General features: G+C 43.9%; 1 protein-coding gene across 5 annotated transcripts in view; it reads right to left on the reverse strand.

Annotated features, from left to right (window-relative positions):
- The window catches only part of LOC127585467 (potassium voltage-gated channel subfamily C member 1-like), a 202438-nt gene extending 177554 nt beyond the window's left edge, over positions 1–24884 (reverse strand). For 2 of the 5 annotated variants that reach the window (XR_007958510.1, XM_052042937.1), the window contains exons 1-2: positions 24390–24884; positions 19936–20878 (exon numbers count right to left, since the gene is read on the reverse strand). Coding sequence is in view for 3 of the 5 variants with exons in the window: in XM_052042937.1 (XP_051898897.1) it covers positions 19936–20535 (600 nt within the window). In the remaining 2 variants the exon portion in view is untranslated. The remainder of the gene's footprint in view (positions 1–19935; positions 20879–24389) is intronic. The other 3 variants (XM_052042938.1, XM_052042936.1, XR_007958511.1) reach the window with 2 other exon arrangements.
- Between the last annotated feature and the right edge of the window lie 2058 nt (positions 24885–26942).

Here is a 26942-nt window from a genome sequence, read left to right on the forward strand (position 1 = left end):
TCATATTGAGCAGACGACAGATTCAAAACATGTTGGACCACGGGAATTGCCTGACCACAGGTTGACATTCTCTCTTCTCTCCTCTTCCATCAGGTAGAAGATATAGGTGCCTGAGGGCACGTACCACCAGGCTGCAGGACAGCTTCTACTCCACTGTGATAAGACTATTGAACAGTTCCCTTATACAATGAGATGGACTATGACCTCACGATCTACCTTGTTGTGACCTTGCACCTTATTGCACTGCACTTCCTCTGTAGCTGTGACACTTTACTCTGTACTGTTACTGTTTTTACCTGTACTACATCAATGCACTTTGTACTAACTCAATGTAACTGCGCTGTGTAATGAATTGACCTGTATGATCGGTTTGTAAGACAAGCTTTTCACTGTACCTCGGTAGAAGTGACAATAATAAACCAATACCAATACCCCTGAAACACATTTCAATCTTCCTCACACCTTACAGCATTTTTGAAGTGTATGTCATCTGCAAACCCAATCCAATATCAATAATATACATCAGAAAGAGAAGTGACCTCAGCCACCACTCATGAGAAATGACTTTGTATATTCTCCTCCTGTTGGAAAAACCATTCCCGCATTTTGTTCAGAGCATGCCTTCACAAAATCATAAACATATAAAGAATCGGCAGATTAGGCAGCATCTATGGAAAGAGAGAGTCAATATTTCGGGTTGAAGAAGGACCCAAAATTCTAACAGAGTCTTCAACCCTAAACAATAACTCTGTTTCACAGATACTGCCAGATCTTCTGAGTGTTTCCAGCATCTTCTGTTTTTATTTCAGATTTCCAGCATCTGCAGTTTTTTGATTAACATATAAATTAAGTCAACTTGAAGCCCCTACACTCCAGTCTGAAATCCTACCCACTATGTTAAAACTAGGGTTTAAGGATTGAATTTTGAGGACAATTTGCTCCATTATGTTTAGATCACTGATAGAGGGAGCAAAATTTAACTCTGCTAGGTAACTGATAATTTTTAATAGGGTTTATATAAAAGTTTCCAACAGAGAAATTAGAATAAGATGGAATAATGTTAAATCTAGAGCCTGGATGTTTTGGAGTGAAATGGATCTGCATCTTATCATAAAGAGTAACATACACTTGTAACTCGCTCCCTCAAAAGGCTTGGAAAAACTGTGATCAATATAATTTTGGTGGGCGAGGTTGCAAAGAGATCCAAAATGCAGGGATAATTTAGTCAGAGGCCACTATCTCATTCAGATGTTCCCTCACAGTGGGATATATAATCCTGGGAACACATGCAACATATTTGAGGGAGAGAGTACCCAGGATAAATTGACCAATGTCAGATTTGTAGGGTTGTGGATATTTGCAGTGAGGGGTCTGGAGTTATGGTGACAGGGTGCCACGCTGGGGGAGACCATGGGGTGGATGGTAGGCAGATAATTAGGGGTGGGTGGGGTTGAGCAGATGTTTGGAGGGAATAATCAGGGATCTGTTCTGGGACCCTTACTCTTTGTGTTTTTATAAATGTACTGGATGAGGGTGTGGAGGGATGTGTTAGTAAGTTTGCGGATGACACAAAGGTTGGAGGTGTTGTGGATAGTGTGGAGAGCTGTCAGAGGTTACAGCGGGACATAGATAGGATGCAGAACTGGGCTGAGAAGTGGCAGATGGAGTTCAACCCAGATAAGTGTGAAGTTGTTCATTTTGGTAGGTCAAATATGATGGCAGAATATAGTATTAATGGTAAGACTCTTGGCAGTGTGGAATATCAGAGGGATCTTGGGGTCCGAGTCCATAGGACGCTCAAAGCAGCTGCACAGGTTGACTCTGTGGTTAAGAAGGCATATGGTGTATTGTCCTTCATCAATCATGGAATTGAATTTAGGAGCCAAGAGGTAATGTTGCAGCTATATAGGACCCTGGTCAGACCCCACTTGGAGTACTGTGCTCAGTTCTGGTCACCTCACTACAGGAAGGATGTAGAAGCCATAGCAAGGGTGCAGAGGAGATTTACAAGGATGCTGCCTGGATTGGGGAGCATGCCTTATGAAAACAGGTTGAGGGAACTCGGCCTTTTCTCCTTGGAGCGACGGAGGATGAGAGGTGACCTGATAGAGGTGTATAAGATGATGAGAGCCATTGATCGTGTGGATAGTCAGAGGCTTTTTCCCAGGGCTGAAATGGTTGCCACAAGAGGACACAGGTTTAAGGTGCTGGGGAGCAGGTACAGAGGAGACGTCAGGAGTAAGTTTTTTACTCAGAGAGTGGTGAGTGCGTGGAATGGGCTGCCGGCAATGGTGGTGGAGGCGGATACGATAGGGTCTTTTAAGAGACTTTTGGATAGGTACATGAAGCTTAGAAAAAATAGAGGGCTATGGGTAAGCCTAGTAATTTCTAAGGTAGGGACATATTCAGCACAGCTTTGTGGGCCGAAGGGCCCGAATTGTGCTGTAGGTTTTCTATGTTATAATGATAATCACTGGCATTAAAGGGGTTAAAAAATAAAGCTGGTAGGAGTATAGAAGTGGACTAAATAAAGAAGGGGGCGGTGCAAGAGAGGGCAGCTTGGGAACTTCTGATCTAATTGAAAAGGAGAACACGAGCTCCTCCTGTTCCTACATTCTTGGTGGTTGCCCACAGATTGTTTGACAGCTTTACACTGCCCTTGGAGATTAATAAATTGTACACTGCATCAGAATGCATGAGGAGCTACAAACTAAATAGCACAGATATTCTTTATTCCCAGAAGAACAATACTTCATCTCTCAGAAGCAGCCAGGAATCAATGGGATGGCATAACCTCTGGGGATGCGGTTTGAACTCTCAGCGATCAGATAACAGGAGAAATTTGACCGCTTATTGAGGCACCTGGTGTCCCGGGATTCATCCCTGGGAAGGAAGCTGTGGATCCGTGCCGAGGGAGGAAGGGAAGTGCTGGAGCTGAGCTCGCGGGAGAAGACTTGAGCCGTGCAATGTTCAAAGTGCAACAGCTCAGCAACTGAGACTGGTGCATCATGCAGGGATCTTCACGTGTTACAACCACCCCACAACCCCCAACCCCAACCTCTTGCTCAACAACTTAAGATCATAACCCCAGCTCGTGGCTTCTCGGACAGCAGGCACTGCTACCTCCTCGTCTTTTGTTTTGTTAGTTGTCCTGTTTCCACTCCCCTCTGTCCCCTATCCCCTTGCCTTTCATCTTCCACCTTTGCCCTCTTCTGATGCTTAATCTACCCTGCCCACTGGCCTATCACACGCCTTTTCATTTGCTCTTTCACCTCCTCCCCACTTTCTCTGCACCTTCACAAAACTTGTTAAACCTCTATTCCCAGGACTGACAAAGGATCAGGGGGCACAGATTTAGAGCCTCCGCAGAGTCTTAGACGTTTCATTACTTTCTAAGTTACAGGGAGTCCAGACCCGTTCTGTGTAATCTGAACAGACAACCTCTGGTTGCAGGAATCAATCTAAGTGAATGTTTGTTACACTGACTCCAAGGTAAGAAATCTGTCCTTAAGTGAAGACCTGATACCCCCAGTCTCTTTCTCTCACCACTTTTGTAATACAGGGAGGACAGCAGCCAGCCAAACAATGACCAAGCAACCTCTTTCTTGCTGATGTTGCTTGGCCAGTACTTTTTGGTAGAGCTCTTCGATACAGTGATCGTGAGTTCTTTTGATATGATGATATGATATGATATGGTATTTATTTATTAGTCACATGTACATTGAAACACACAGTGAAATACATCTTTTTGAGTTACTGAGAATGTGCTGGGGGCAGCCCGCAAGTGTCGCCACGCTGCCGGCGTCAACGTAGCACGCCCACAGCTCCTAACCCATACGTCTTTGGAATGTGGGGGTAAACCGGAGCACTCGGAGGAAACCCACGCAGACACGGGGAGAACGTACAAACAGGCAGCAGCGGAAATTGAACCCAGGTCGCTGGTGCTGTAATAGCATTACGCTAACCATTACACTACTGTGCCGCTTCATCCAGAAGGCAAAACCTTCAGTAGTGCAGAACTCTCTCAGTACCACAACACAATGGCAGGTGAGAGATCTTCGTAAGCAAAGTATTTATGGACAACACCACACCAAGTTGGAGATGGGCGAAGTATCTGATTCACAGCAAACAGTCAATTTATTCCTAAAGTTAGTGAAGAAAGCAGAAATGACAGCAACTGTTACCAGCAAAAGCAGGGTAATTTCTCCAGAATACAATGCAGTAAGTGGAGGAAAGTTACATATAAATCAGGTGGATAAAAACCAATTACAGCCACATGCTGCAATGCAGTCACCAAGTTTGATAATCAGGCAATTACCCAGTCATTGCCATTTTGGTTGTCTACATTGCTGTGACTATATGCAGTGTTTTTTTTTCATTCATTCACAGGACAGGGGGATATCTGGCAAGGCCCATCCCCAGTAACCTGACTGAATGGCTCGCTGCAGTACTGAGAGTCTGGAACCACCTCTAGGCCATTTTGGGTGGCAGATTTTCTTCCCTGAAGGATATCAGTGAACTAGATGGGTTGTAGAGTCATACAGCACAGAAACAGGCCCTTAGACCCATCCAGTCTATGCTGACCTGATCTTATGCCTAGTCCCATTTACCTGCACCCGGACCATATCCCCCCCCAAAACCCCTCCCATCCACATACCTATCCAAACTTCTCTTAAATGTTACAATTGAACCACATCTACCACATCCACTGGCAGCTCGTTCCACACTCGCACCACCCTCTGAGTGAAGAAGATCCCCCTCAGATTCCCCTTATATATTTCACCTTTCATGCTAAACCTATGTCCTCTAGTTCTAGTCTCACCCAACCTTAGGGGAAAAAGCCTGCATGCATTCACCCTATCTATACCCCTCATAATTTTGTAGACCTCTGTAAGATCTCCCCTCATTCTCCTACGCTCCAGGGAATAAAGTCCTAACCTATTCAACCTTTCCCTGTAACTCAGGTCCTCAAGTCCTGGCAACATCCTTGTAAATTTTCTCTGCACTCTTTCAAGCTTATTGATATCTTTCCTGTAGGTAGGTGACCGGAACTAACACTAGGTTGTTACAACAATCCATTAATTTCATTGTCACCATTATTGCTAATTCCCGAATTTATTTAGTTAATGCCCTAGAGGAATTTAAACTCTTACCTCTGGATCATCAGCCTGGGCCTCTAAATTATGTACTCCAATCTCTGGAATGGAGCTTGAATCCACAACTTACTGTCTCAAATGCATAAGGTATGGGTAACACTTGACTGATCAAACTCAAGGCCTCAAAGACAATGCACCATCAAAAGGAAAGTCCCCATATCTGGTGACCCACTCTATCTCCAATGATTGGGCACAGAGTAATGCTAGGATAGAATGTGATCCCAGCTGAACTGACCTCATGGTGGAACAGTCAACCTGCACTTATTTCCACAGTGAGATACATGGACACAGTTTCATATGATTGTAATGAATCTTATCCCTGCACCAGATAGTGAGAAAATTGGGGTGAATTGGAGCTACTGTCATTATGTGGAAAAAAACCCCGTTGACAACTGGAATTGATGCTAAATTTTACACAGAGCAGACAGCAGCTCAGCCTTCCCGCGAATAGATGCACCTGCATACAAAGCTACAATAGCTCGATACATCTCAACATCTTTTTAATCCAATGGAGTTAGTCTGGCCCACTTGCATCTTTTTATAAACACCAGAGGAACATGGATCAAACATTTATCCAACACTGCCGGAGGAAGCCAATGGAGAAAGGATATTTGGACCAGAAAACTGGGATCTGCAACGCTTCCGATCTGTTTCTGACTCTCGATCCCTCCGTGCCCTTCCTCCAAACTTTGCATTAGACCCCACATAAATATTAAAGCCTTTGCCCCTTGTCTCAGTGGGGAGAACTCCTGCCCTCCAAACCAGAAGGTTGTGGGTCCAAGTCCCATTCTATAGAGAGTTCAGCTACCTCCCCCATTACAGAGGAAGCTCTGCACTCCTGGAGATATCTCAGATGCACTCTCGGATGGAGGTAGACACTACTTCAAAGCAGAGCAGGAGAGCGTATCCTCACCAATATTTAATCCTTAACCATGAAACAGATTAACTGTCCCTTATTATGTTGCTGCCTCTGGGATCTTACTTTGCACAAATTGGCTACTGTGTTTTCCTACGTTGCAATAGAAATTGAGGACATGAAGAGCATTATATTAATACAAGCCTTTTTTTTCAGGTCTGTGGTTTAGGGCAACAGTCTTTATCAGAGAGGACTCTGCAGGAGACAGAATTTTTACAATTTAATCAGTAGCTTGGCAAAGCAGGCAGCATGAAAACTCCCAGCTGACATCCCATTCAGCTTCCTGATCATCAGCTGGGCTGCACTCAAAGAAACCCAGGGCAAGAGATGTTCTTTTATGCAAGAACTGACTCAAGTCTCCCCAGCACACTGCTGTCTCCAGGTGGGACTGAACAAAAAGCTGGCTGATTTAATGAGTTGAGAGATCGCAAAGCAGAGCCTGGAGCACACGAAATGCTTGCGTCAGCAGATCTATATACTGCAGCAAAAAATTCCAATTGCCTCAGTCTGCACTAAATCCGTACCTAGCTCACACAACACAGAGCAGAATGACTAACCAAAACATCTCCCCACAACATTACCTGATCATTGATGTGGGCTCTGCTATTTTCTATGATATATACCTTGGCTGTTACTCCCGATAATGTACACAGGAGATATAAAACATACAAGAGCTTCTACTCTCTTTAATATATACAATAGTTGCTATTCTGTAATATGCTTATTCTCCATATTATGCACAAGGATTTCTATTTCCTATAATATGTGCAGGAGCTGTTACCCTCCATAACATACTCTGCTGTTATCTATAACATAGGAGCTGGCATTCTCTGTAATACATACATATACTGCTATTCCCCTTAATATACACATGGACTGCCATTCCCTATAAAATAGATGGGGACCGCTAACCTCTATAATATACATAAGGCTGTAATTCCCTGTAACATATAGAATATATACAATCCTCTATAATGCATACCCTTGTATTACCTACAGCATGCAGAAGAGCTGCTGTTCATTCTAATATACACCAGAACTGCAGTTTAAAGTAATATATAATAAACTGCCATTCTCTACAGTTTGCGCAAATACTGCTGTTATGTTCAATATACACAGGAACTGCTATTCTCTATAATATGCTCAAAGGCTGCTAGTCAATGTATTATACATAGGATTGCTTTACCTACAATATACATAGGAACGCTATTCTGTATAATAAATACATGGCTTCCATTCCTTACAATAGTAACAGGAACCCATCCTCTATGAAGTACACAGAAACAGTTATTTTCTACGATATACACAGAACTTGTTATTCACTGTAATTTATGCAGAAGCTATAACAGCAGGGGTTACATTTCCCTGTGACATACACTATCTCTTAAAACAACTGCTATTCTATACAATATGTGGTTGCTATTCTTTATAATGTACACAGAAGCTACTACACTATTATACACAGGGGGTGGCATTCTCTATAATATGCACAGAGGCTCTCATTTGTAATATACGCAGAGACTGCTTTTCCCTGTAGGATGCTTGGGGACTGCTATTTCCTATCTTATGCCCAGGTGCTGTTACTTTCCATAACATAGTCTCTGTAATATAAGAGCTGATATTATCCATAGAGTTGCTCTTATAAACATATACTCATGGACAGCATAACATAGATGTTCATTGAAGCTGCTTTTCTCCACTATACTGTGGAGGTTTCTTTCGTACACTATATAGAGGAATTACTAGGCCCCTTAATACATAAAAACAATTAACTATAGAATAAAGGGGTCAGTGTGACCTTTGATATAAATACCAAACGTTATTCCTCATGTTATACAGATCGTTCTTATTACAACATACACCCATAGCCACTTTCTATAATACTTATTTCATGTTATTCCCTACAAACACACATTTAACATAAAACAGAACCTATAACATATCACCGTCTAATTCTTTCTGAGATGTATACATGGACTAATATTCCCAGAAATAGATAATCCTACCGCTATTGCCTATAATATGGATGTAGAGGCCACAATAAAGTAATGGGAATCACAGAAAGATGGTCATTTGGAAGGAGGCTATTCAGCCCTCGTGACTGTGCCTGCACTTTAAAGGTGATATCCTGTTAGTTCCACTCCCAATGGCCTTGCAAATATTTTGCCCTCAAGGATTTATCCAAATGTCTTTTGTAAACCTGTTACCACTGTCCTTTCATGCAACCTGTTACAGATCATAGCAACTCACTATGAATTTCTTTTCCTTAATGTTGCCCCTTGAGTTTCTTTTCACTGATAGTTTTAATCTATCCTCCCTGGTCCCTTCCACCTCTGGAAACAGTTTATCCTAATTAACTCCCATCAAATTCTTTCATGAGTTTAAACACCTCTGTTAAATCTCTTCTTACCTTCCTTTCCTCTGCTTCAAAGAGAACATCCCAGGATCTCCAGTCTTCCTGCAGGTTAGCCTGGATATCTAACCTGAGCCTGATGAAACTCAACCATTTATGCCCAGTTTGGATCAGGATGGGTTAGCACAGCACTGCGGCATAGCTAGTAGAACTGCTGCCTCACAGTGCCAGAGACCCGGATTCAATCCTGAACTTGGGTGCTGTCTGTGTGGAGTTTGCACATTCTCCCTGTGACCAGGTATGTTTCCTCCGGGTGCTCTGGTTTCCTCCCACATCCAAGAGACGTGCGGGTTGGTAGGTTAACTGGCTGCTGTGAATTGCCTCTAGTGTGCGTGAATCTGGGGTGGAGTTGCTGAGAATGTGGGGAGAATAAAATGAGATTACTGTTGGACTGGTTGAAGGTGGCACCAATTCAGAGTGCCAAAGGACCTGTTTCTAAGTTGTATGTCTCCATGACTCCAGGATGGGCCATGCTCTGTCAAGTTGGCTCAGGTCAGCAACTTATCCAGGTTAGTTTGTGTTATGGATGGGAGCTGAGGTAGACACTCAACCAGAGAGCAGACAAAGGTCTTGATCCAAGATTGGAGAATTGTTGCCACGGGCAGCTGTGGAGGCAAAGTCGTTGGGTGTATTTAAGGCAGAGATTGATAGGTATCTGAGTAGCCAGGGCATCAAAGGTTATGGTGAGAAGGCGGGGGAGTGGGGTTAAATGGGTCAGCTCATGATAGAATGGCAGAACAGACTCAATGGGCCGAATGGCCAGCTTTTGCTCCTTTGTCTTATGGACTATATTCAACTGTCACTTTCAAGTCTGGCTGGTGTCAGCAGTAAAGCAAGATTCTCAGTCAGGGATAGGACATGGAATATTGGCTAGGATAGAGTCATAGAGTTATACAGCACTGGGGGAACAAATTCCCATGTATCATTCCAAGTTTGCCTCAGGACCATGGGAGGCAATGACATCCATCCATAGGGATACGGTGAAGGAATCCACTGAGCCCCAAGCACCGTTCTTGTCAACTCTGACTCAGTGTCAATGTCCGGGGGTGATATTCTGCAAACATCTCCAACCTTGTAGAAAGGTTCTAAGTCCTCAGCTCAGGTTGGCTGTGGTTGGGTCAGTTTTGGGGGAGGGGGGTTGATTTTGTACCCAAGCAGGTCTCTACCGAAGTCCCTCATCCATAAACCACTCTGACAAATCTTATTTGCAACTCCCTTAGGCTTAGAAGTCCTTCCCAGAGTGTTGTGCCCAGGATTGTGTGTTAGATCTTGATAAAAGCACATTAAAAAATGTGATTGGGTAAAACCTTGAATCCACCCATTGGATTTAACTTTGCTTTTAAAACACATAACCCCAACCTTTTGCTGAGGCAAACTAGGCCAATAATTAACTTCTTTTTCCCTCCAATTAAAATTCCTAAGGTTAGAAGCTGTGATACTAAAATTAGGTGGCCAAGTTGAAACACCAGTCAAATTTGTATTGAAGCATTTTAACCCAAGGTATTTCCTCACTTTCACCAACAATACAGTCCCAGCAAGTGTAAACGCGCACTAATCAGTGTTTTGTAAACGGCCAGGACAATCTCTTTATTTTTCATACTCTACGCCTCCATTTACAAAGCCAGGGATCCTGTATAATTTTGATTAAAAGGACAGAACCTAGGGTTCTCATTGCAACAGTAAAAAATTGAGGGACAGGGTGATAGAGATGCAAAAAACCTTGATGGGATGGGTGGGATAAATAGGGAAGAACTATTCCCTTTGGCAGAGGGATCAAGGACTGGAGGACACAGTGGCGCAGGGGCAAGACAAAGAAAACCTTATTTACACAGCAAGTGGTAATGATCCGAAATGATCTGAAATGCACTGCCTGAAAGGGTGGTGGATGTGTGGCTTTTGAAAGTGATATTTGAAGGTTAAAAGGCAAATATAAGGTTACAGGAAAAGAACAGAGGAATGGGGTTTACTGGATTGCTCCAGTGGGCCTTCATGGGCTAAATGGCCTATCGGTGCTATAATAATTCAGTGATTCATGCATAGGAGTGGTCTTCCAGTGTGATACAGACTGAGCAACAATTCTTCAAAGTATACGCATTAATTGTTATCTACAATGTAGATTGCAATTGCAGTTTCTTATGGTATACGTAAGTTAGCGATTCCTTACAATAAACAGGAGCACTACCACTTCCTGCAAAATACACAGAAATTTGTTCTTTATGGTGCACACAGAGGTGATAATAATGTAATTCATGGGAGATTTCTATTAACCAGAATAGTTAGAGGCAGCAACTCCCCATAACATACACTGGAGCTGCTATCCTCTATAATGTACACACACATTACTTTTCTCTATAACGTGCACAAGTGCTGCTAATTAGTTGCAATTTAGTGATTTTGTTTAGTAATAACTATAAATGACAGCACGCAGCTGCAGGAGTATTAAGTCACTGAACTAGCAGCCAGCATTCTGAGCCATTGATCGAGAGCTGTGGGTTCAAACCCCACCACAGCGTCGGGGGAATTTAAATTCCAGTCAGAAATAAATATTGGAATTTATAGAAAAAAGTTAGTTACCATGAAATCACTAGGTGGTCATAAAAACCCATGTACTTGAGGGGAGGGAATCTGACGTGCCTTAGTTGGTCTTGCCTCCATGTTCATAGAATCATAGAGAGATACAGCACAGAAACAGGTCCTTCGGCCCATTGAATCCATGCCGACCATCAACCAATCATTTACACTAATCCCATTTTATTCTCCCCACATCCTCATCAACTCCCCCAAGATTCTACTCCTCACCCACATACTAGGGGCAATTTATAATGGCCAATTAACCATGTCTTTGGGATGTGGGTGGAAACCGGAGCAGTCAGTCACAGATGGAGCGTGCACCCTCCACCGGAGGTCAGGATTGAACCTGGGTCACGGGCGTTGTGGGGCAGTGGCTCTGCTGACTGTGCCACCGTGCCACCCCGACCACTACCAATGTGTTTGACTCTTAATTACCTGCCCATTTCAGGGCCAAATATTCACAACACAGTACAATACAAATAAAAATACCCAATTTTGCCAAAAACTAATAAAATCTAGAAAGCACCCTCCAAACAAATATAATCATGTAATATCCTGAATATAAGTATTGGTAATTCTATAAATGTACATGAACATTTATTAATACAGGCTACCCCTACGTTACAGCAGTTCACTTTACAGAAATTCACCCACATTACCAAAATATCTGAGGCATGGAAAATAAATTTGTCCTCACAGAACTTATGTGAAAAACAAAATAAACAATTTTTTCTGATGATCTGGCTTTGTGTCTTACAGAAAACCAGTCGGTTTTCTAGGAACACAACTCCCTCATAACGCGGGGTCGCCCATATATACAGGAGACACCGTGATATTTAAATAACAGGCCAACTATGTCACATCACTACAGATGGCGGAAAAAATTGTGAGAAGCTCAACAACAAACAATCTGCTGGAAAAACTCAGCAGGTCGAGCAGCATCTGTGCAAGGAAAGGAATTGTCGATGTTTCGGTCCTGATGCAGGGTTTCGACCCAAAACGTCGACAATTCCTTTCCCTCCCACAGATGCTGCTTGACACGCTGAGTTCCTCCAGCAGATTGTTTGTTGCTCCAGATTCCAACATCTGCAGTCTTGTGAGAGGCTCAGTTGGGTTAAATAGGAAGAGTCTACCAGCCTTCATTAGCGGAGAGTTTGATAAGGACAGGGCAACTTAAGGTAATTGTTTCATGGATAAGAGGGCAGTAGAGGAATAGAAGGTTCATCCTGAGGACGGTGGGGTCTGAAACTCACTGCCTGAAAGGGTGATGCAGACGGAGACCCTCAGCGCATTTACTACCTGGGTGAGCAGTAACCTACAGACTGAGAACCGGGATTCGTCTGAATGCAGGAAATCTTTGACTTATGAACTTTTGATTTACCAATTATTGCTACGATTCAGCATCGACTCTTTGAGATACTCGTCCTCGACTTATGAAGCTAGTTCTTGCTCCAACACACAGCAAGCCACTCTCCTTCTGTGGGAATACACAGCACCCAATACCCACAATGCGTTTTGTCCAGCCTTTTTTAATTCACAAAATTCTACTTAACAAAACCTTTTCCAAGAATGCATCTCTTTCTCTTTTGCAAGGACACTTTGGGCTGGGCTGAATGTCCTCTATCGGATCATATTTACATTCATTCCTGGGTTATAGGTATCAGTGGCTGGGTCTGCACTGATTGCCCATCCCTAGACTGAGTGGCCATTGCGTGGGGTTGTTAAGCCAACCATGTTACGAGTGTGGAGTCACATACAAAGCAAAGGGTCTGAACGAGCAATAGCTAACTCGATGGGCTTCTCTGATAATCCAGTAGTTTCATGCCCATGGTTACCTATTTTGTTTTAACTCCATATTTTTATATAAGAACCCAATACTTAATACATAATATACAATCATCCAACACATCACAGGCACACCATTGGTATCTACAGGAAGCGCTGCCTCAAGAAGGCGACGTCTCTCATCAAAGATCCCCACCATCCAGGCCATGCCATCTTCTTGCATCTACCGGCGGGCAGGAGGTACAGAACTGAAGTCCCACACCACCAGGTTCAAGAACAGCTACTTCCCCTCAATCATTCAGCTCTTGAACCAACCTGCACGACCCTAATCACTACCTCAGTATAGCAACACTATGACCACTTTGCACTACAATGACCTTTGATTATTTTGTTCTAATTGTGTTCTTTCTTGTAAAACCAGTGTATAATTTATGTTTACTTTATGATTTTCTTGGTGAATGTTAGGTATCTGATGCTCTGTGCCTGTGATGCTGCTGCAAGTAAGTTTTTCATTGCACCTGTGCACACATGTACTTGTGCATGTAACAATAAACTCGATTTTGACTTTGACCTTTGACTTCGAATTTAAATTTCCTGGGCATGGTGGGATGTACCTAGTTACAGAAGATTAATGCTTGTTACTAGAATAGCAGCCACACCATTTTCCACAGACGGGAGTTTGAATCTCGCCATGGTAGCTAAATTCAAGGAAGTAAATAAATTTGGATTTTTCTTCAAGAAGGTAGTCTCAGTAGCAGCAAGCACAAAACCACTGGATTGTCATAAAAACCCATCTGTTCACTAATGTTGACACAAGAGTCTGCAGATGCTGGAATCTGGAGTCCTGATGCAGGGTTTTGACCCAAAACTTCCACAATTCTTTCCCCCCCCACAGATGCTGCTCGACCCACTGAGTTCCTCCAACAGATTGTTTGTTGTTCCCTAATGTTGTTCAGGAGAGGAAATTGTCTATCCTTACCTGGTCTGTGCCTATAAATGGTTCCAGCCCCATCAACGTTCTCTACTCTTAGCTGTCTCCTTAGTTCAGGGGCAATGAGGAACGGGCAGTAACACAAGCAAAGCCGTAACCTCTACATCCTTTGAGCAGGGTTATGGTTACGGTTAGGGTTAGGAGCAGGTGAATGGAAAAAATTGAACTCGGATTGCCAGTTCTATGGATGGTACATTGATACCCAAAAATGGTCTCTACTGTGTAGGGGAATGAAAGTAAAACAGAACTGCAGAGGGGCTGGGAAACTGAAATAAAAACATGAAGTGCTAAAAACACTCAGCAAGTCAGGCAGCATCTGTGGAAAGAGAAGGATCCCATGAAGGGTCTTCGATCTGAAACATTGACTCTGTTTCTCTTACCACAGATGCTGTCTGAACCATTGAGTGTTTATAGCATCTTCTGGTTTTATTTATACTGTGCTTCCTGTAGTACATAAAAGAGTGCTTCTCTCTTATATCCCATCATATGCCATGCATTTAAGGTGAGAGAGTGTAGGTTCAGAACAGACGTGAGGGGTACGTTTTTTACTGAGAGAGTGGTGGATGCCTGGACTGCGTTGCCTGATAGGGTGGTGGAGGCAAATTCACTGAAGGCTTTTAAGAGGAGCTTGGATGGGCACATGAATGAGAGGAAAATAGAGGGATATGGGCATTCTGTAGGTAGGAGGGAATAGCTATGTCGGCACAACATTGTGGGCTGAAGGGCCTGTTCTGTGCTGTACTGTTCTATGTTCTATATGCAGAAGGGTTGGTGTCATTGGTACAGGGAGATTATTCTACGTAATGCCGAAAACAATTTATTCCTTAACGCATTCAGCTGTTTTCCCTGGAGCGTAGGAGACAGAGGGGTGACCTTATAGAACTTTATAAGGGCATAGATAAGGAGATAGTCACAAAGTAGGGGAGTCTAAAACTAGAAGGCATGGGTTTAAGATGAGAGGAAAAATATAAAGGGAACCTGGGAGGCAACTTTTTTTGCACGGAGAGTGGAGGGTACATGAAACCAGCTGCCAGTGGCTGAGGCAGGTACAATTACAACATTTTAAAAGCATTTGGTCAGGTACATGGATAGGAACGGTTTAGAGGGATATGGACCAAACGCAAGCAAATGGGACGAGCTTAGATGGGCATCTTGGTCAGCATGGACGAGTTGGGCCGAAGGGCCTGTTTCCCACGTACCACCAGGCTCAAGGACAGCTTCTACCCCACTATTGAATGGTTCTCTTATACAATGAGATGGACTCTGACCTCACAATCTACCTTGTTGTGACCTTGCACCTTATTGTCTACCTGCAATGCACTTCCTCTGTAACTGCGACACTTTACTCTGTACTGTTATTGTTTTTACCTGTACTACATCAATGCACTCTGTACTAACTGCACTATGTAATGAATTGACCTGTACAATCGGTATGCGAGACAAGCATTTCCACTGTAGCTCAGTACAAGTGAATAATAAACCAATTCCTTGCGATAAACACAAGAATCTATTTCCCAGAATACATGGAGGGCCAGAGAGAGTAACCTGGGGCAGTCACACTGGTGTGATGGCAACGTATGAACAGCGATGACTACAGAAGAGGTAATAGATAAACCACAGAATGCAGTCTGAACTCACGGCTGTGACGATGGCAATTCTGCCACATAGTTCACCAACCCAAATAGCATTTAGTTCCTTGAATAACTTCCACCCACACATTGTCAACCTGAATAATATATTTCTTGATAAAGCTTGCAAGGCTAAGCTGGGAGGCTGAGAGCAGAGAATAATTTGGATTCACGTGTTCAGTAGTATTACAAGCTGTCAATTTTGCAGGGAAGAGAAAGAGGGAGAGAGAGAATTTCTGCACTGGATTGCTGGCAATCAAAATTAAAGCACTCTGGTTTGCCTAGAACTGTTTTTCCCAGCTTGGTGTGTCTAAAGGCTTAGACAGAGGCAGTGCTGAAAGGTAAATAATGGTCCCATTTCCATCAGCAAGGTGGTCCGTAACTAGGGGGAGTTAATTGGTGGATGGAGTAGAGGGAATTGAGAAGAAACTTTCACAAGATCACAAGACAAAGGAGCAGAAGTAGACCATTCGGCCCATCAAGTCTGCTCCGCCACTTCACCATGAGCTAAACTATTCTCCCATCTAGCCCCAATTCCTGGCCTTTTCCCCCATATCCCTTGATACCCTAACTAATTAGATACCTATAAATCTCCTCCTTAAACACCCCCAGTGATCGGGCCTCCACAGCTGTCTGTGGCAACGAATTCCATAAATCCACGACCCTCTGGCTGAAGAAATTTCTCCTCATTTCTGTTCTAAATGGGTACCCTCTAATTCTAAGACTGTGCCCTCTCGTCCTGGACTCACCCACCAAGGGAAACAACTTAGCCACATCTACTCTGTCCAGTCCTTTCAATATTCGAAATGTTTCTATGAGGTCCCCTCTCATTCTTCTGTACTCCAATGAGTACAGTCCAAGAGCCGACAAATGCTCCTCATACGTAATGAGTGGTCTGGAACTCAGTGCCTGGAAGGGTGATGGAGGCAGAGACGGCCAGTGCATTTCTAAAACCCCTAGATGGACACTTGAAGAGCTGTAACCTGACCGCAAGCTGGGGAAGGGGATTAACCTGTCCATTAGTTGACTAGTATGGACAAAATGGGCCAAATGGTCCTGTACCATTCCACAAATTTCATACTGCAAATGGGTAACTCACACAATGATGAAACGCAGCTTAGGAAGCCGGTTACGTTGCCCACGATAAGAGAGGCGGATGCCTAGTTAAATGAAAGGATTTGCATTTCTATAGCACTATCCCCCACCCACCCCCCCGCATCCCTTTCAGCATGTCCCCAAATGTTGCATAGCCTAACGGTGCTTTAGGAATGCACAATACCCATTGCGGTATCATAAGAAGCACAACATGCACACAGGAAGCTCCTGTAAACAGCAGCTTAATGATGTTTAGTAATGTTTATTGGTGGGACTGTTTGGAGGGGGACATTATAGGGCAGAATCATCCTGTTCAGGTAAGACTGAGTCACTTTAGAATTCAGACACAGACTCTGTCCACACTTCTCACTGCCTCCGTAAAGGAGCCAACATAATCAAAGACCCCTCCCATCCCGGACACTCTCTCTTCTCCCCCCTTCCATCGGGCAGAAGATACAAAAGCCTGAAAGCACGTACCACCAGGCTCAAGAAGAGCTTCTATCCCGCTGTTATAAAGCTACCGAACGGACCTTGTACAATAAAGATGGATTCCTGACCTCACAATCTACCTCGTCGTGGCCCTTGCACCTTATTGTCTGCCTGCACTGCACTTTCTCTTTAACTGTACACCATATTCTGCATTCTGTTATTGCTTTTCCCTTGTACTACCTCAATGTACTGATGTGATGAAATGATCTGTATGGATAGCACGCAAAGTTTTTCACTGCACCTTGGTACATGTGACAATAATAAACCAATTTACCATTTTACTAATTTATTCGCCTTTTTTTAAAACAGTGAATAAACTTGATTCGAGATGAGCTCTGAGTTTGTGGATTCACCTCACTGGGATCTTTGCTTCTAATAACAAACCTGGAATAACTCAATACACCGAATTCAGGCCTAAATCTTTGTCCACAAACATGTTAGCCGCAGATGAGTGGGTAGCACTCTCCTCTTCCTCTCTCCCTCACTCTCTCGAGGATGGTTCAAGCCCAGAGATGCCAGTCTAGGATACAGCCTCAAGCCTTCAATGCAGGGAGAGCTCTGCACTGCTGCAGGCGAGGTCTCTCAAAGGAGACGTTACACTGATTTCTCATTGTTGAAGGTAAATAAGCCTCAGCAATAAACATTTATCTGATGAACGGTTCCAGTGGTGAAACCTTCATTGTTTTTCTCTCTCCGCAGATGCTGCCTGACCTGCTGAGTGTTTCCAGTGTTTTCTGTTTTTATCTCAGATTTCCAGCACCTGCAGCGTTTTTATGTCCAATACTTATCCCTTAACTCACACAGCTGCTTAAGGGCCTGTTATCACTTTGCTACTCTTGGGAACTTACTGTGAACAATTTGGGTTCCACGTCCCCTACAACACAACAGTGGAGACACCTCGGAAATGCTTTTCATGGTTGTGGAGGTTGTGAAAAAGATGTAATTTCGATCCTTCATCATTTAAACCGTCTTAGTGTCAATGTTTTAATTTCTCCTCTTATGCTGCGTTCTTTAGATCCTCACCCTCTCCTCGTTTCTGGGTTACTTCTGTCGAACTTAAACCAGAACTGTCAATAACAGAGGCCAGCAGAATCCAGAGTTGTGGTGGATACAAACAGATCCCAAAGCCACACTGAGCTGGGCTTTTGATTTTGAGGAGTTGTTTTGTGGAATTATTGACCTCAGCTGCTGCCTGTGTGGAGTTTGCACATTCTCCCTGAGACCGTGTGGGTTTCCCCCGGGTGCTCCGGTTTCCTCCTACGTCCCAACGAAGTGCAGGTTGTTAGGTTAATTGCCCGCTGTAAATTACCTTTGGTGGAAGTGGGTGGTAGGGGAATCAGAGGGGTGTAAGTGGGCATGTGCGAGAGACTGGGTGACAGGGAAACTAAGCAGGGGGGTGGGTGGAATCGCCTAGATGTGCTAAATGGCCTCCTCTGTCAAAAGAAAATATGGCATCTTGATCTAAATGGATTCCTTTATAAATGTACCTGACATTCCAAAGGACAATGGCCAGACTATACTCTGAACCACACATTCTTTACAAGCCTGAACCCTTAAACAGGTCCAACTAGATCACTTCGATCTCACAGACACTTAATCTTAAGCATCCATAATGATATAGTAGGAGAGGGTAAAAGCGGGCCAAATGTTCCAAGACAGTGTACCTCTCCCTCTCACCCCTCTAATTCCTCTCTCCTGCTTGTCCATCTGTCCTTCCCCTCAAGTACATCTCTGCTTCCCCCCCTCAATCACTTCTCTGGGGGAAGCCTTTGTACAGTTGAGTTTACAAGTGCTTCCCTGATTAAATGTGATCCCCTAGTTCTGATCTCCCTCAATCTTCTATCCCCTCATCATCCTCAAAGACTTCTTCCCGGTCATCCCATAACCTGCACTCTTCAACCATCCACCATATCAGAAAACCCAAAGGAAAATGGACAGATTATAGTTTAGAACCAATATTCTTTACAAGCCTGTGTTGGCTGTTAAAACATCCTGCTCTCTAGTTCTTAGTCTTTAGCCCTATAGGTTTAGGCACTTCAAGTACTTACCTGGTCAACATTTTAATTTAATATAAAACTATTTTAACTCTCTCAACTAAATATCTTCCTCAGTAAAGAGAGACAATTGGTGGATGTGTTAACAAGGTACCATTGCAATTCTGATGGATTTAAAGTTTGTTGGAGGTGATCCCAGGTCCCTTGCTGCAGTGGGAATGGTTGCATGTTCCCGTCTCTCTCTCTCTCTGCATTACTGCTTTGCATTGTGAAGGAACCCGCTCACCACAACTACAAAACTGCTGGCGCTGTCATTATTAATCGCCAGAACTGCTACCACTGCTAAATTCTTGCCGCAGCCACGCATTCTGCAACGGCGCAGCTCTGCCCCCTGCCGGCCCGCGGAGGGATTTAAATGCGTCTTTTCTTGCCCAACAATCTCAGCCTCTGCAATTGCAGATCCTACAATCTTTCTGTTCCTATTTTGTTTAATGAAATCCATTTTATTACCGCTGCCTCGGACTTTTTCCTCCCGTCTCCCTTTCCTCTTCTGCTTGCCTCTTTTCCTTCCCTGCTCTTTATTCTTAACTTCAAGCACATTATTTTACACATCAATCCCTTCAGCGGAAATCTCTAAAGAACAAATATCTTGATTAATTTTCTAGTTAATTACCTTTCCTTTGAAACTCGTTTAGCCAGCATTTTATCTTAATTCCATCTTTATTTCTCTCTCTCTCATATCCTCACTCTTGAAGAATAAACCCACGAGCAAACGGGAACACAGTTGCATCTCTGGGGAACACAATACAAATTGAATTCATTTAACTCTCTCTCTCTCTCTCTCTGTCTCTCTCTCTCACACACACACACACACACACACATACACACACACATTACCCGGGCAGCTTTAGATGAATAGGGGTCTTCAAAGAGAGCCCAGACTTTGGGCTGGAGTTTCTTCCACCAGCCCAGTTTCCTTCCAGAGTCCTCTTGCAGGCACAGTCTTTTGAGATCCCCGTCCTCCTCGTCGTCGGGCTCGGGAGTTTCGAAACTGTCCAGCGCCTCTTCCGCGTCCCGATGCTGCCTGTAGTTCATCCAGCAACATGCCTCCACGTCCGTCTCGTCGATGCCCCAGAAGGCCAGCTCTTCCTCGAAGAGCGGGCCACACACATCCGCCGGGCAATGCAACTTGCCCGTCCTGTAATAGTTCAGGACATAGGCAAAAACGGAGGGGTGGCGGTCGAAGAAGAACTCGTCGGTCTTAGGGTCATAATCAAAATTGCTGAAAGCGTCCGGCTCCGTTAACCAGGAGAGCCTTGTGCCAGGCAATGTCTTGAGCGTGCTTCTGTACGTCTCATGTTTAATGCCTCCAACATTGATGACTATTTTGTCGCTCTCCTCGTTTTTGCCCATATCTCCTTTCAAACATGACTTGGAAGGAGGTTTGTTTCCTGACTTTCGCCCGCGGAAAGAGGAAACACAGACTGAACTGATCATAGGGGATAGATTTTTGCCTGGGTGACGTTTTTTTTTCCCTCCTTGCAAAAGCACGTGTTAGTTCTTCGAACCACGGATAAGTCAGGTGCCTTTCGTCATTGCTTTGTTTGCCCCCACTCTCCGTCTCTCCCTTCACTTTCCCTTGCTCACTCTAAGGAGAGACCAGGAAGAGGTTGTGTACACACGCGGGGCGGCTGTGTGCTGCAAGTCGAAGACGCCGACAGAAGGGATGAGAGAGGGAGAGGTGTGAGGTGATGGGGGGGGGGAGAGAGAGAGAGTCTTGAGATGAAGGAAGCAAGCAAAGAGTTTCTAAAGGACTTTTGTGACTCCTTATTTTCGGAACCTGAAAGACGAAGAGAAAGTTAAGGTGATTCTGATGTCGGGTCGTATTTATGTACAACGTACTCTTTACAAGAGTTACTTCCATTAGAAAGTTTTAAGGACAAAATGTGCAAAAAATGTATCTAAATCCCTGCTAGGTGGCAGTCAACCGAAGCGAAGATTTATTTAAACATGCAATTTGGCAAGTCTTGTCAGTTACGGGGCGCGAATGGGTTCTGGGGTTTTCACATCTGAAAGAGATCAACGCTTGATCTCTCCTATCGATGCACGCTTTTTGTGTTTATAAAACATCGGGGTGGGGGGAGAAGGGAGAGGAGAGCAAATTGAAAACTAGAGTGGGAAGTCGTTGGGTAGGTTGAAGTCCATAGCCCGCGCCAACAATTAAAATCTGCGCGGCTTGCAAAAAAAAACAGAGCAGGCATTGCAGCAAAAATAATCACTAAATGTTTGAATCTTATATTAATTTGCAGTTATTGAGCCTCGTTGGAATTATTGAGACAAGTTAAACGTCCAATCAAGAGTTCCACAGAAGACTAAATAAAGGGGAACATCACTTTAAGTATCCGAACACGGGGCAGTAACGTTTTAAATCTTCATTAAATTTTTACCAACATATAATTAGAAAGCATTCCCGTATAAAGCTAAAACTATATTTAATTAGCCTTAATGTCATGGCATGAAGCAATTTCTATGTAAATTAGATTTTCTTCCATAGAGTTTTTTTTTGGAATTGAATTGCTTCTATGTATTCTAAGGGCTGTTAATCTACATTATTTTGTTAATTTTAAATTCGAGGAGACGGGGTTTGTGCATAGATTGGAAGAAGAGGAACGCATTAATATTTAGCGAGAATTTGTCGTAATCCTTGCACAAGATAGTGAGAAATCTGCTCTCTGTTATACATCTCGGCCCAATCGGACTGAGAGGAGCAGTGGAAGAGTGGAGCAAGGGTCCTTGTACCTAAATCGGAAACTAAAAATCAAGCGACTGTCTTTCTGCACCCTTCACGGAGTGAATGGGAATTGGAAAGGGTCCGCAAACGTCAGCATTTTCCCATTTACAGTTTGAAACGCACTGAACTGATTGGGGGAGAGATCCGTACGAGAGCTGCTGGGGTGTGAACTAACGTATGTGCGAGCGTGTGATTATTTCAGTGAGTGGGTGTGTGTTGATTGTGTTGAACGTGTGCGCCTGTTGGTGTGTAAACGCAGCTGCGTGTAACGAAGCGGAACTGTAAGTGAAGCGGTACGTGACTGTGGAAGGGGACTGTGTGTGAGCGTGTGATTACTGCGCTTGTTAGTGTGAGTGTGGACTTCTTAAAGTGTCACTATGTGACCCTGTGTCTATCAGTGAGTGGGTAGGTGTGTGTGAGTGTGCGTCTGCCTGTGTGTGTGCCTCCGCATGTAATCGCGTGTGTCTCTGTCAGTGGCTGCATATCCGTGTTTGTGTGTTTACAGTTCGACATGATTCTGTGTATTTTGTGAATGGCTGTGTACGGGTTTGGTTAATTGTAAATATCTGTATATGCATGTGTGTATGTTGTACGTAGATCAGTCTATGCCTGTATGCCAACGTGTACCCATCAGTATCTATGTGTAACTATGTGCATATCAGTCTGAGTACCTGTATGTATATATGTGACCGTGTACCCGTGTATATATCTGTCAATCCCTCTAGCTCCATATATATTAGTGTCTGCCTATATATAACAGCTGTACCTGCATATATATATATATATATATATATATATATGTCTGTGTGTGTGCCTGTCTTCCTACAGAGTTTCTGGTTGGGTGTGAATATTGCTCCCCATCCACACCTTACAGACATTAATTGTAAAGCAGCCAATGAGAAGCCAGCCTCTGCATATCGTGTGTGATCTGATCCGGTTGAACCTCCTATTTCAGATGACACTTTGGCCAGGAAGGTTAACTGATTAAGAAAATCATCGGTTGCAATGACAGCACACCTGATTAATCTTCAGTAACTCGTTGATTAGAGAGTGCAGCAGACACGTAAAGAACCAGGTAACAGGGAATGTTTACATTAGTCAATCTTCCATGATTTCCCATGGAATGGCAAGGCTTGATGAAAAGATTGGGGAGAATTGGACCAAGATGTCTAGACTTAACGCAGTCTCTATTTTAGACATACAGTCTGTCCCTGTGTCTTGGTTAAAAATTCCTGTCTCTACCTAATCAACGTGCCTCAGTGCTGTGAGAGTGTAGCTACAGAGTGACGTTCACATAGCCAGTTACCATTGTGACGGTGGAGAAGGAGATGTATTATAGGTAAAGCTACCAGAAGCAACTGGTGTACACAGGAAGTGTAGCCTTCAGGTCTGGCTAGGGTACAATTGGATGTATAATTCAGACACTGTTCCATAATAATAATGGAGGGAAAGAGATATCACAGACAGTTCAGGCGATAAAGACCCCACAGGTTCAAAGGATCGCAGATGAGGCAGATGGACAGACAAGACCGAGAGAGGTACATTTATAATGGAAACTGTCTATGTAAACTTGGCTCACTGTAATTACACCCTCCTACCAGTGGCGGTGTTGCAGTCCCCTTTTTAAAGAAAAATGCAACATAAAATGGGCAGAAAGGTGCATAAACAGAAATAGATTGCATGGATAGATTGTGAATGATAAATTAGACGGTTAGGTTGGAGAAATAAATAGATAACATATTATATCAATAGGGAGAGGTTAAGTAATTAGATAGGCAGATGTAGCTACAGGAAGGTAATTGCATACAGAGGGAGCAAAACCAAAACAGATAGATACAACCGGAGAATAAGGAAGCGGACAGACAGACAGACTTGATGCTCGCTGTGATTGCGATGGTGCGCCGTCTCTGCTGCTATATGATTGGTTTGGTTTTAAATACAGCGCTCTAAATTCTGCAAAACGGTGCCGATGAATGGCCATGCAGACTGCACACTGCAATCGGAGGAACCTTTTATCTAATTTGCAATTTATGCTACAGATGGTCACGTTAACACATGGGAAACAGAAAGAGGGAGTTCTCTGTAGACGGTCCCTCGCAAAGACTGAATCACCTACTAGTCTGCGAAAAAAAATCCAGTAGCAGCTATTAAAATACACACAGTAGTCAGAAGAACCCATAATAAGTCAGTCTCTCTGCATAATATTAGGGTGTAAGTCAAGAACTGCGGGCGGGGAGGGAGGGGGAAATATCGTGTTGATAATGTTAGGAAGAAGGAGATTATCCTTGCGTTAGAGATAGCACTGTCGGTGTGCAGTGCTCAAGAATGCAGCCCTCCTGAAGAGCTGGCAGAGGCAAAATAAGCGAGCTATTTCCTGCTTCATTCCAGCTGTGTAATATTTTATTGCAACGATCTTGTTTTATTTATTATTTTTTTTATTTTGCATTTGTTTTCTTACCGCGACGAGGAGCTGACACCTAATTATAAAACGACCCATTTCATAAATAAACGCAGAACAAAGCAAATATATAAACAAGGCACAGAAAGAGAGGTTACTTACAGCTGCAAGATTTGAGTCAAAATGATGTTCTCTGTTCGGTAGAAATCGCCAGTTTCACAGGGAAGTAATAGAAAGGATTCTCCCTGTTGGTTGCTCACACACACTCTCTCTCTCTCTCTGTCTCTCTCTCACACACACACACTCTCTCTCTGTCTGTCTCTCTCTCTCTCACACACACTCACTCTCTCTGACACGCACTCACATCCACACCAACAGGGGAAACTAAAAGCACCTAAGAAATAACTGCAAATCCCCTTTTCTTTTGGCCTTTAGCTGATAGTGGATATGCACAGCCCACGTTTGTCCTTGAATTGTATCGCGTGTTTTAATATCGTGCACTCAAAACACAACACACACAGATATACTTTCTCTCTCTCTCTCTCTCTCTCCCTCCCTCTCCCTCTAGCTCACAATAAGAAAGTGCAAAAGAGGATGTTGCCAACTCCAAGAGTGTAGGCTGAACGATTGCTGTCTGGACTAGGAGAAGCCAATGAGTTCTGCTAATTCTGCGGCAGAGCGAGTCAATGACGTAACACGGTTAACAATTCATGGATGGATTCCGCTCCTGGTCCAAGTTACCTTATTGTATCAACAGGGATTCACTCTTTCATGAACTGACAAAATGCAACATGCAGATACTCGAGCCTTTCTTTTTCTCCTTTTTTTTCCCTGATTGCACCTCCCCCCCCCCCCCCCCACTTCGAAATACCAAAAAAAATGCGGGATGCAAGTCTGTTCCCAGGAATTAATTTTAACCCTTTGCAATTGGTATACAGGAGAAATAAAGCAAAATGGGTCCTCAGTTAGAATTTACCTCCAATCGCCTGGCCCCACGGTGCTTTCAGGGTCTGAATGTTGTGTTCAGTATAGAACCAGATGGGCTGAATGCACTGTAAAAGGTTTTCCTTGTGAAGGGAGTGGATTTGCGTTGGTGGATTTTGAACATTAATATATTAAAATTTATACAATAAAATCAATTGTTCAAATGAAAAGATGTCTGAGGCGTTCAGTGCTCTACAACTACAATGGCCTGCTTTGACAATAAAATCACTGTCTCTAACTTTTGACGGGGATGGCTGTAGTGACTCCAGACCGAACTTGCCCCCCCCCCCCCACCACCTTGCTGAGATTCCACACTTGTGGATCCAGCCTGTGACCGAGTTAGTACCGCCTGCCTCAGTTGAATAGCCTGCTGCCACTGGTGCCTGGAGAGACCATTGGAAGGAAGATCTGAAGAGGCACTTAGATGGGCACTTGAATTGGGTGGTTTTGTGTGTGGAAGGAGCTGCCAGTGGAGGTGGTTGAAACAGGTACAATAACAACGTTTAAAAGACAACAAAGTCCCTGCGATGGTGTAAACTTCTTGGTAAAATCAAGATTAATCTCTTTTTGTCCCATTGATTGACTTCTCTGTAGTAAATCCACTGAAACTCATGAGTAAGCCTTCTGGACGGCTCCTCCATCAATGTGGTTGCCTGAAACATGGTCATTTTCATTGAAACGTTCAGTGTCCACTGTAGTCCTGCTACACAATTATTTACCATGCTTATACCCAGTCAGCAGGTCTAACTGGGAATTAAATACTAATCTTTGAATGGGAATGGGACATATTCAAGATGTTTCGTTACAAGGGATATGGGCCAAACGGGACTAGCTTGGTGGGCACCATGGTCAGCATGGATGAGTTGGGCCAAAGGGCCTGCTTCCATACTGTATTATTTTATGACACTTGGGCTGTACATGGATAGGAAAGGTTTAGAAGGTTATGGGCCAAGCGCTGGCAAATGGGACTAGCTTGGATGGGGCATCTTGGTCAGCATGGACCAGTTGGGCCGAAGGGCCTGTTTCCGTGCTGTGTAACCCAATAACTCTGGCGCAACTGGAGACCGACAGCACTTTGTTCCCCTAAGGAGGAGGCAGAAAGTTGTGGGTTTGAGCCCCACTCCAGGGAACCCCAGTGTATGACCCACACTGATGCTCCAGGGCAGCGCTGACTCCCCTTTGACACTCACCAACTTCTATCGATGCACGGTAGAAAGCATCCTATCTGGATGCATCACGGCTTGGTATGGCAACTGCTCTGCCCGGGACCGCAAGAAACTGCAGAGAGTTGTGGACACAGCCCAGCACGTCACAGAAACCAGTCACCCCTCCATGGACTCTGTCTTTACCTCTTGCTGCCTTGGTGAAGCAGCCAGCATAATCAAAGACCCCACCTACCCGGGTCATTCTCTCTTCTCTCCTCTTCCATCACGCAGAAGATGCAGGAACCTGAGGGCACATACCACCAGGCTCAAAGACAGCTTCTATCCCACTGTGATAAGACTATTGAACGGTTCCCTTATACGATGAGATGGAGTCTGACCTCATGATTCTACCTTGTGACCTTGCACCTTATTGCACTGCACTTCCTCTGTAGCTGTGACACTTTACTCTGTACTGTTATTGTTTTAACCTGTACTACCTCAATGCACCCTGTACTAACTCAATGTAACTGCACTTTGTGATGAATTGATCTGTACGATCAGTATGCAAGACAGGTTTTTCACTGTA

This window comes from Pristis pectinata, chromosome 33 (genome assembly GCF_009764475.1).
Source record: "Pristis pectinata isolate sPriPec2 chromosome 33, sPriPec2.1.pri, whole genome shotgun sequence".
In the NCBI taxonomy this organism is placed as follows: Eukaryota; Metazoa; Chordata; class Chondrichthyes; order Rhinopristiformes; family Pristidae; genus Pristis; species Pristis pectinata.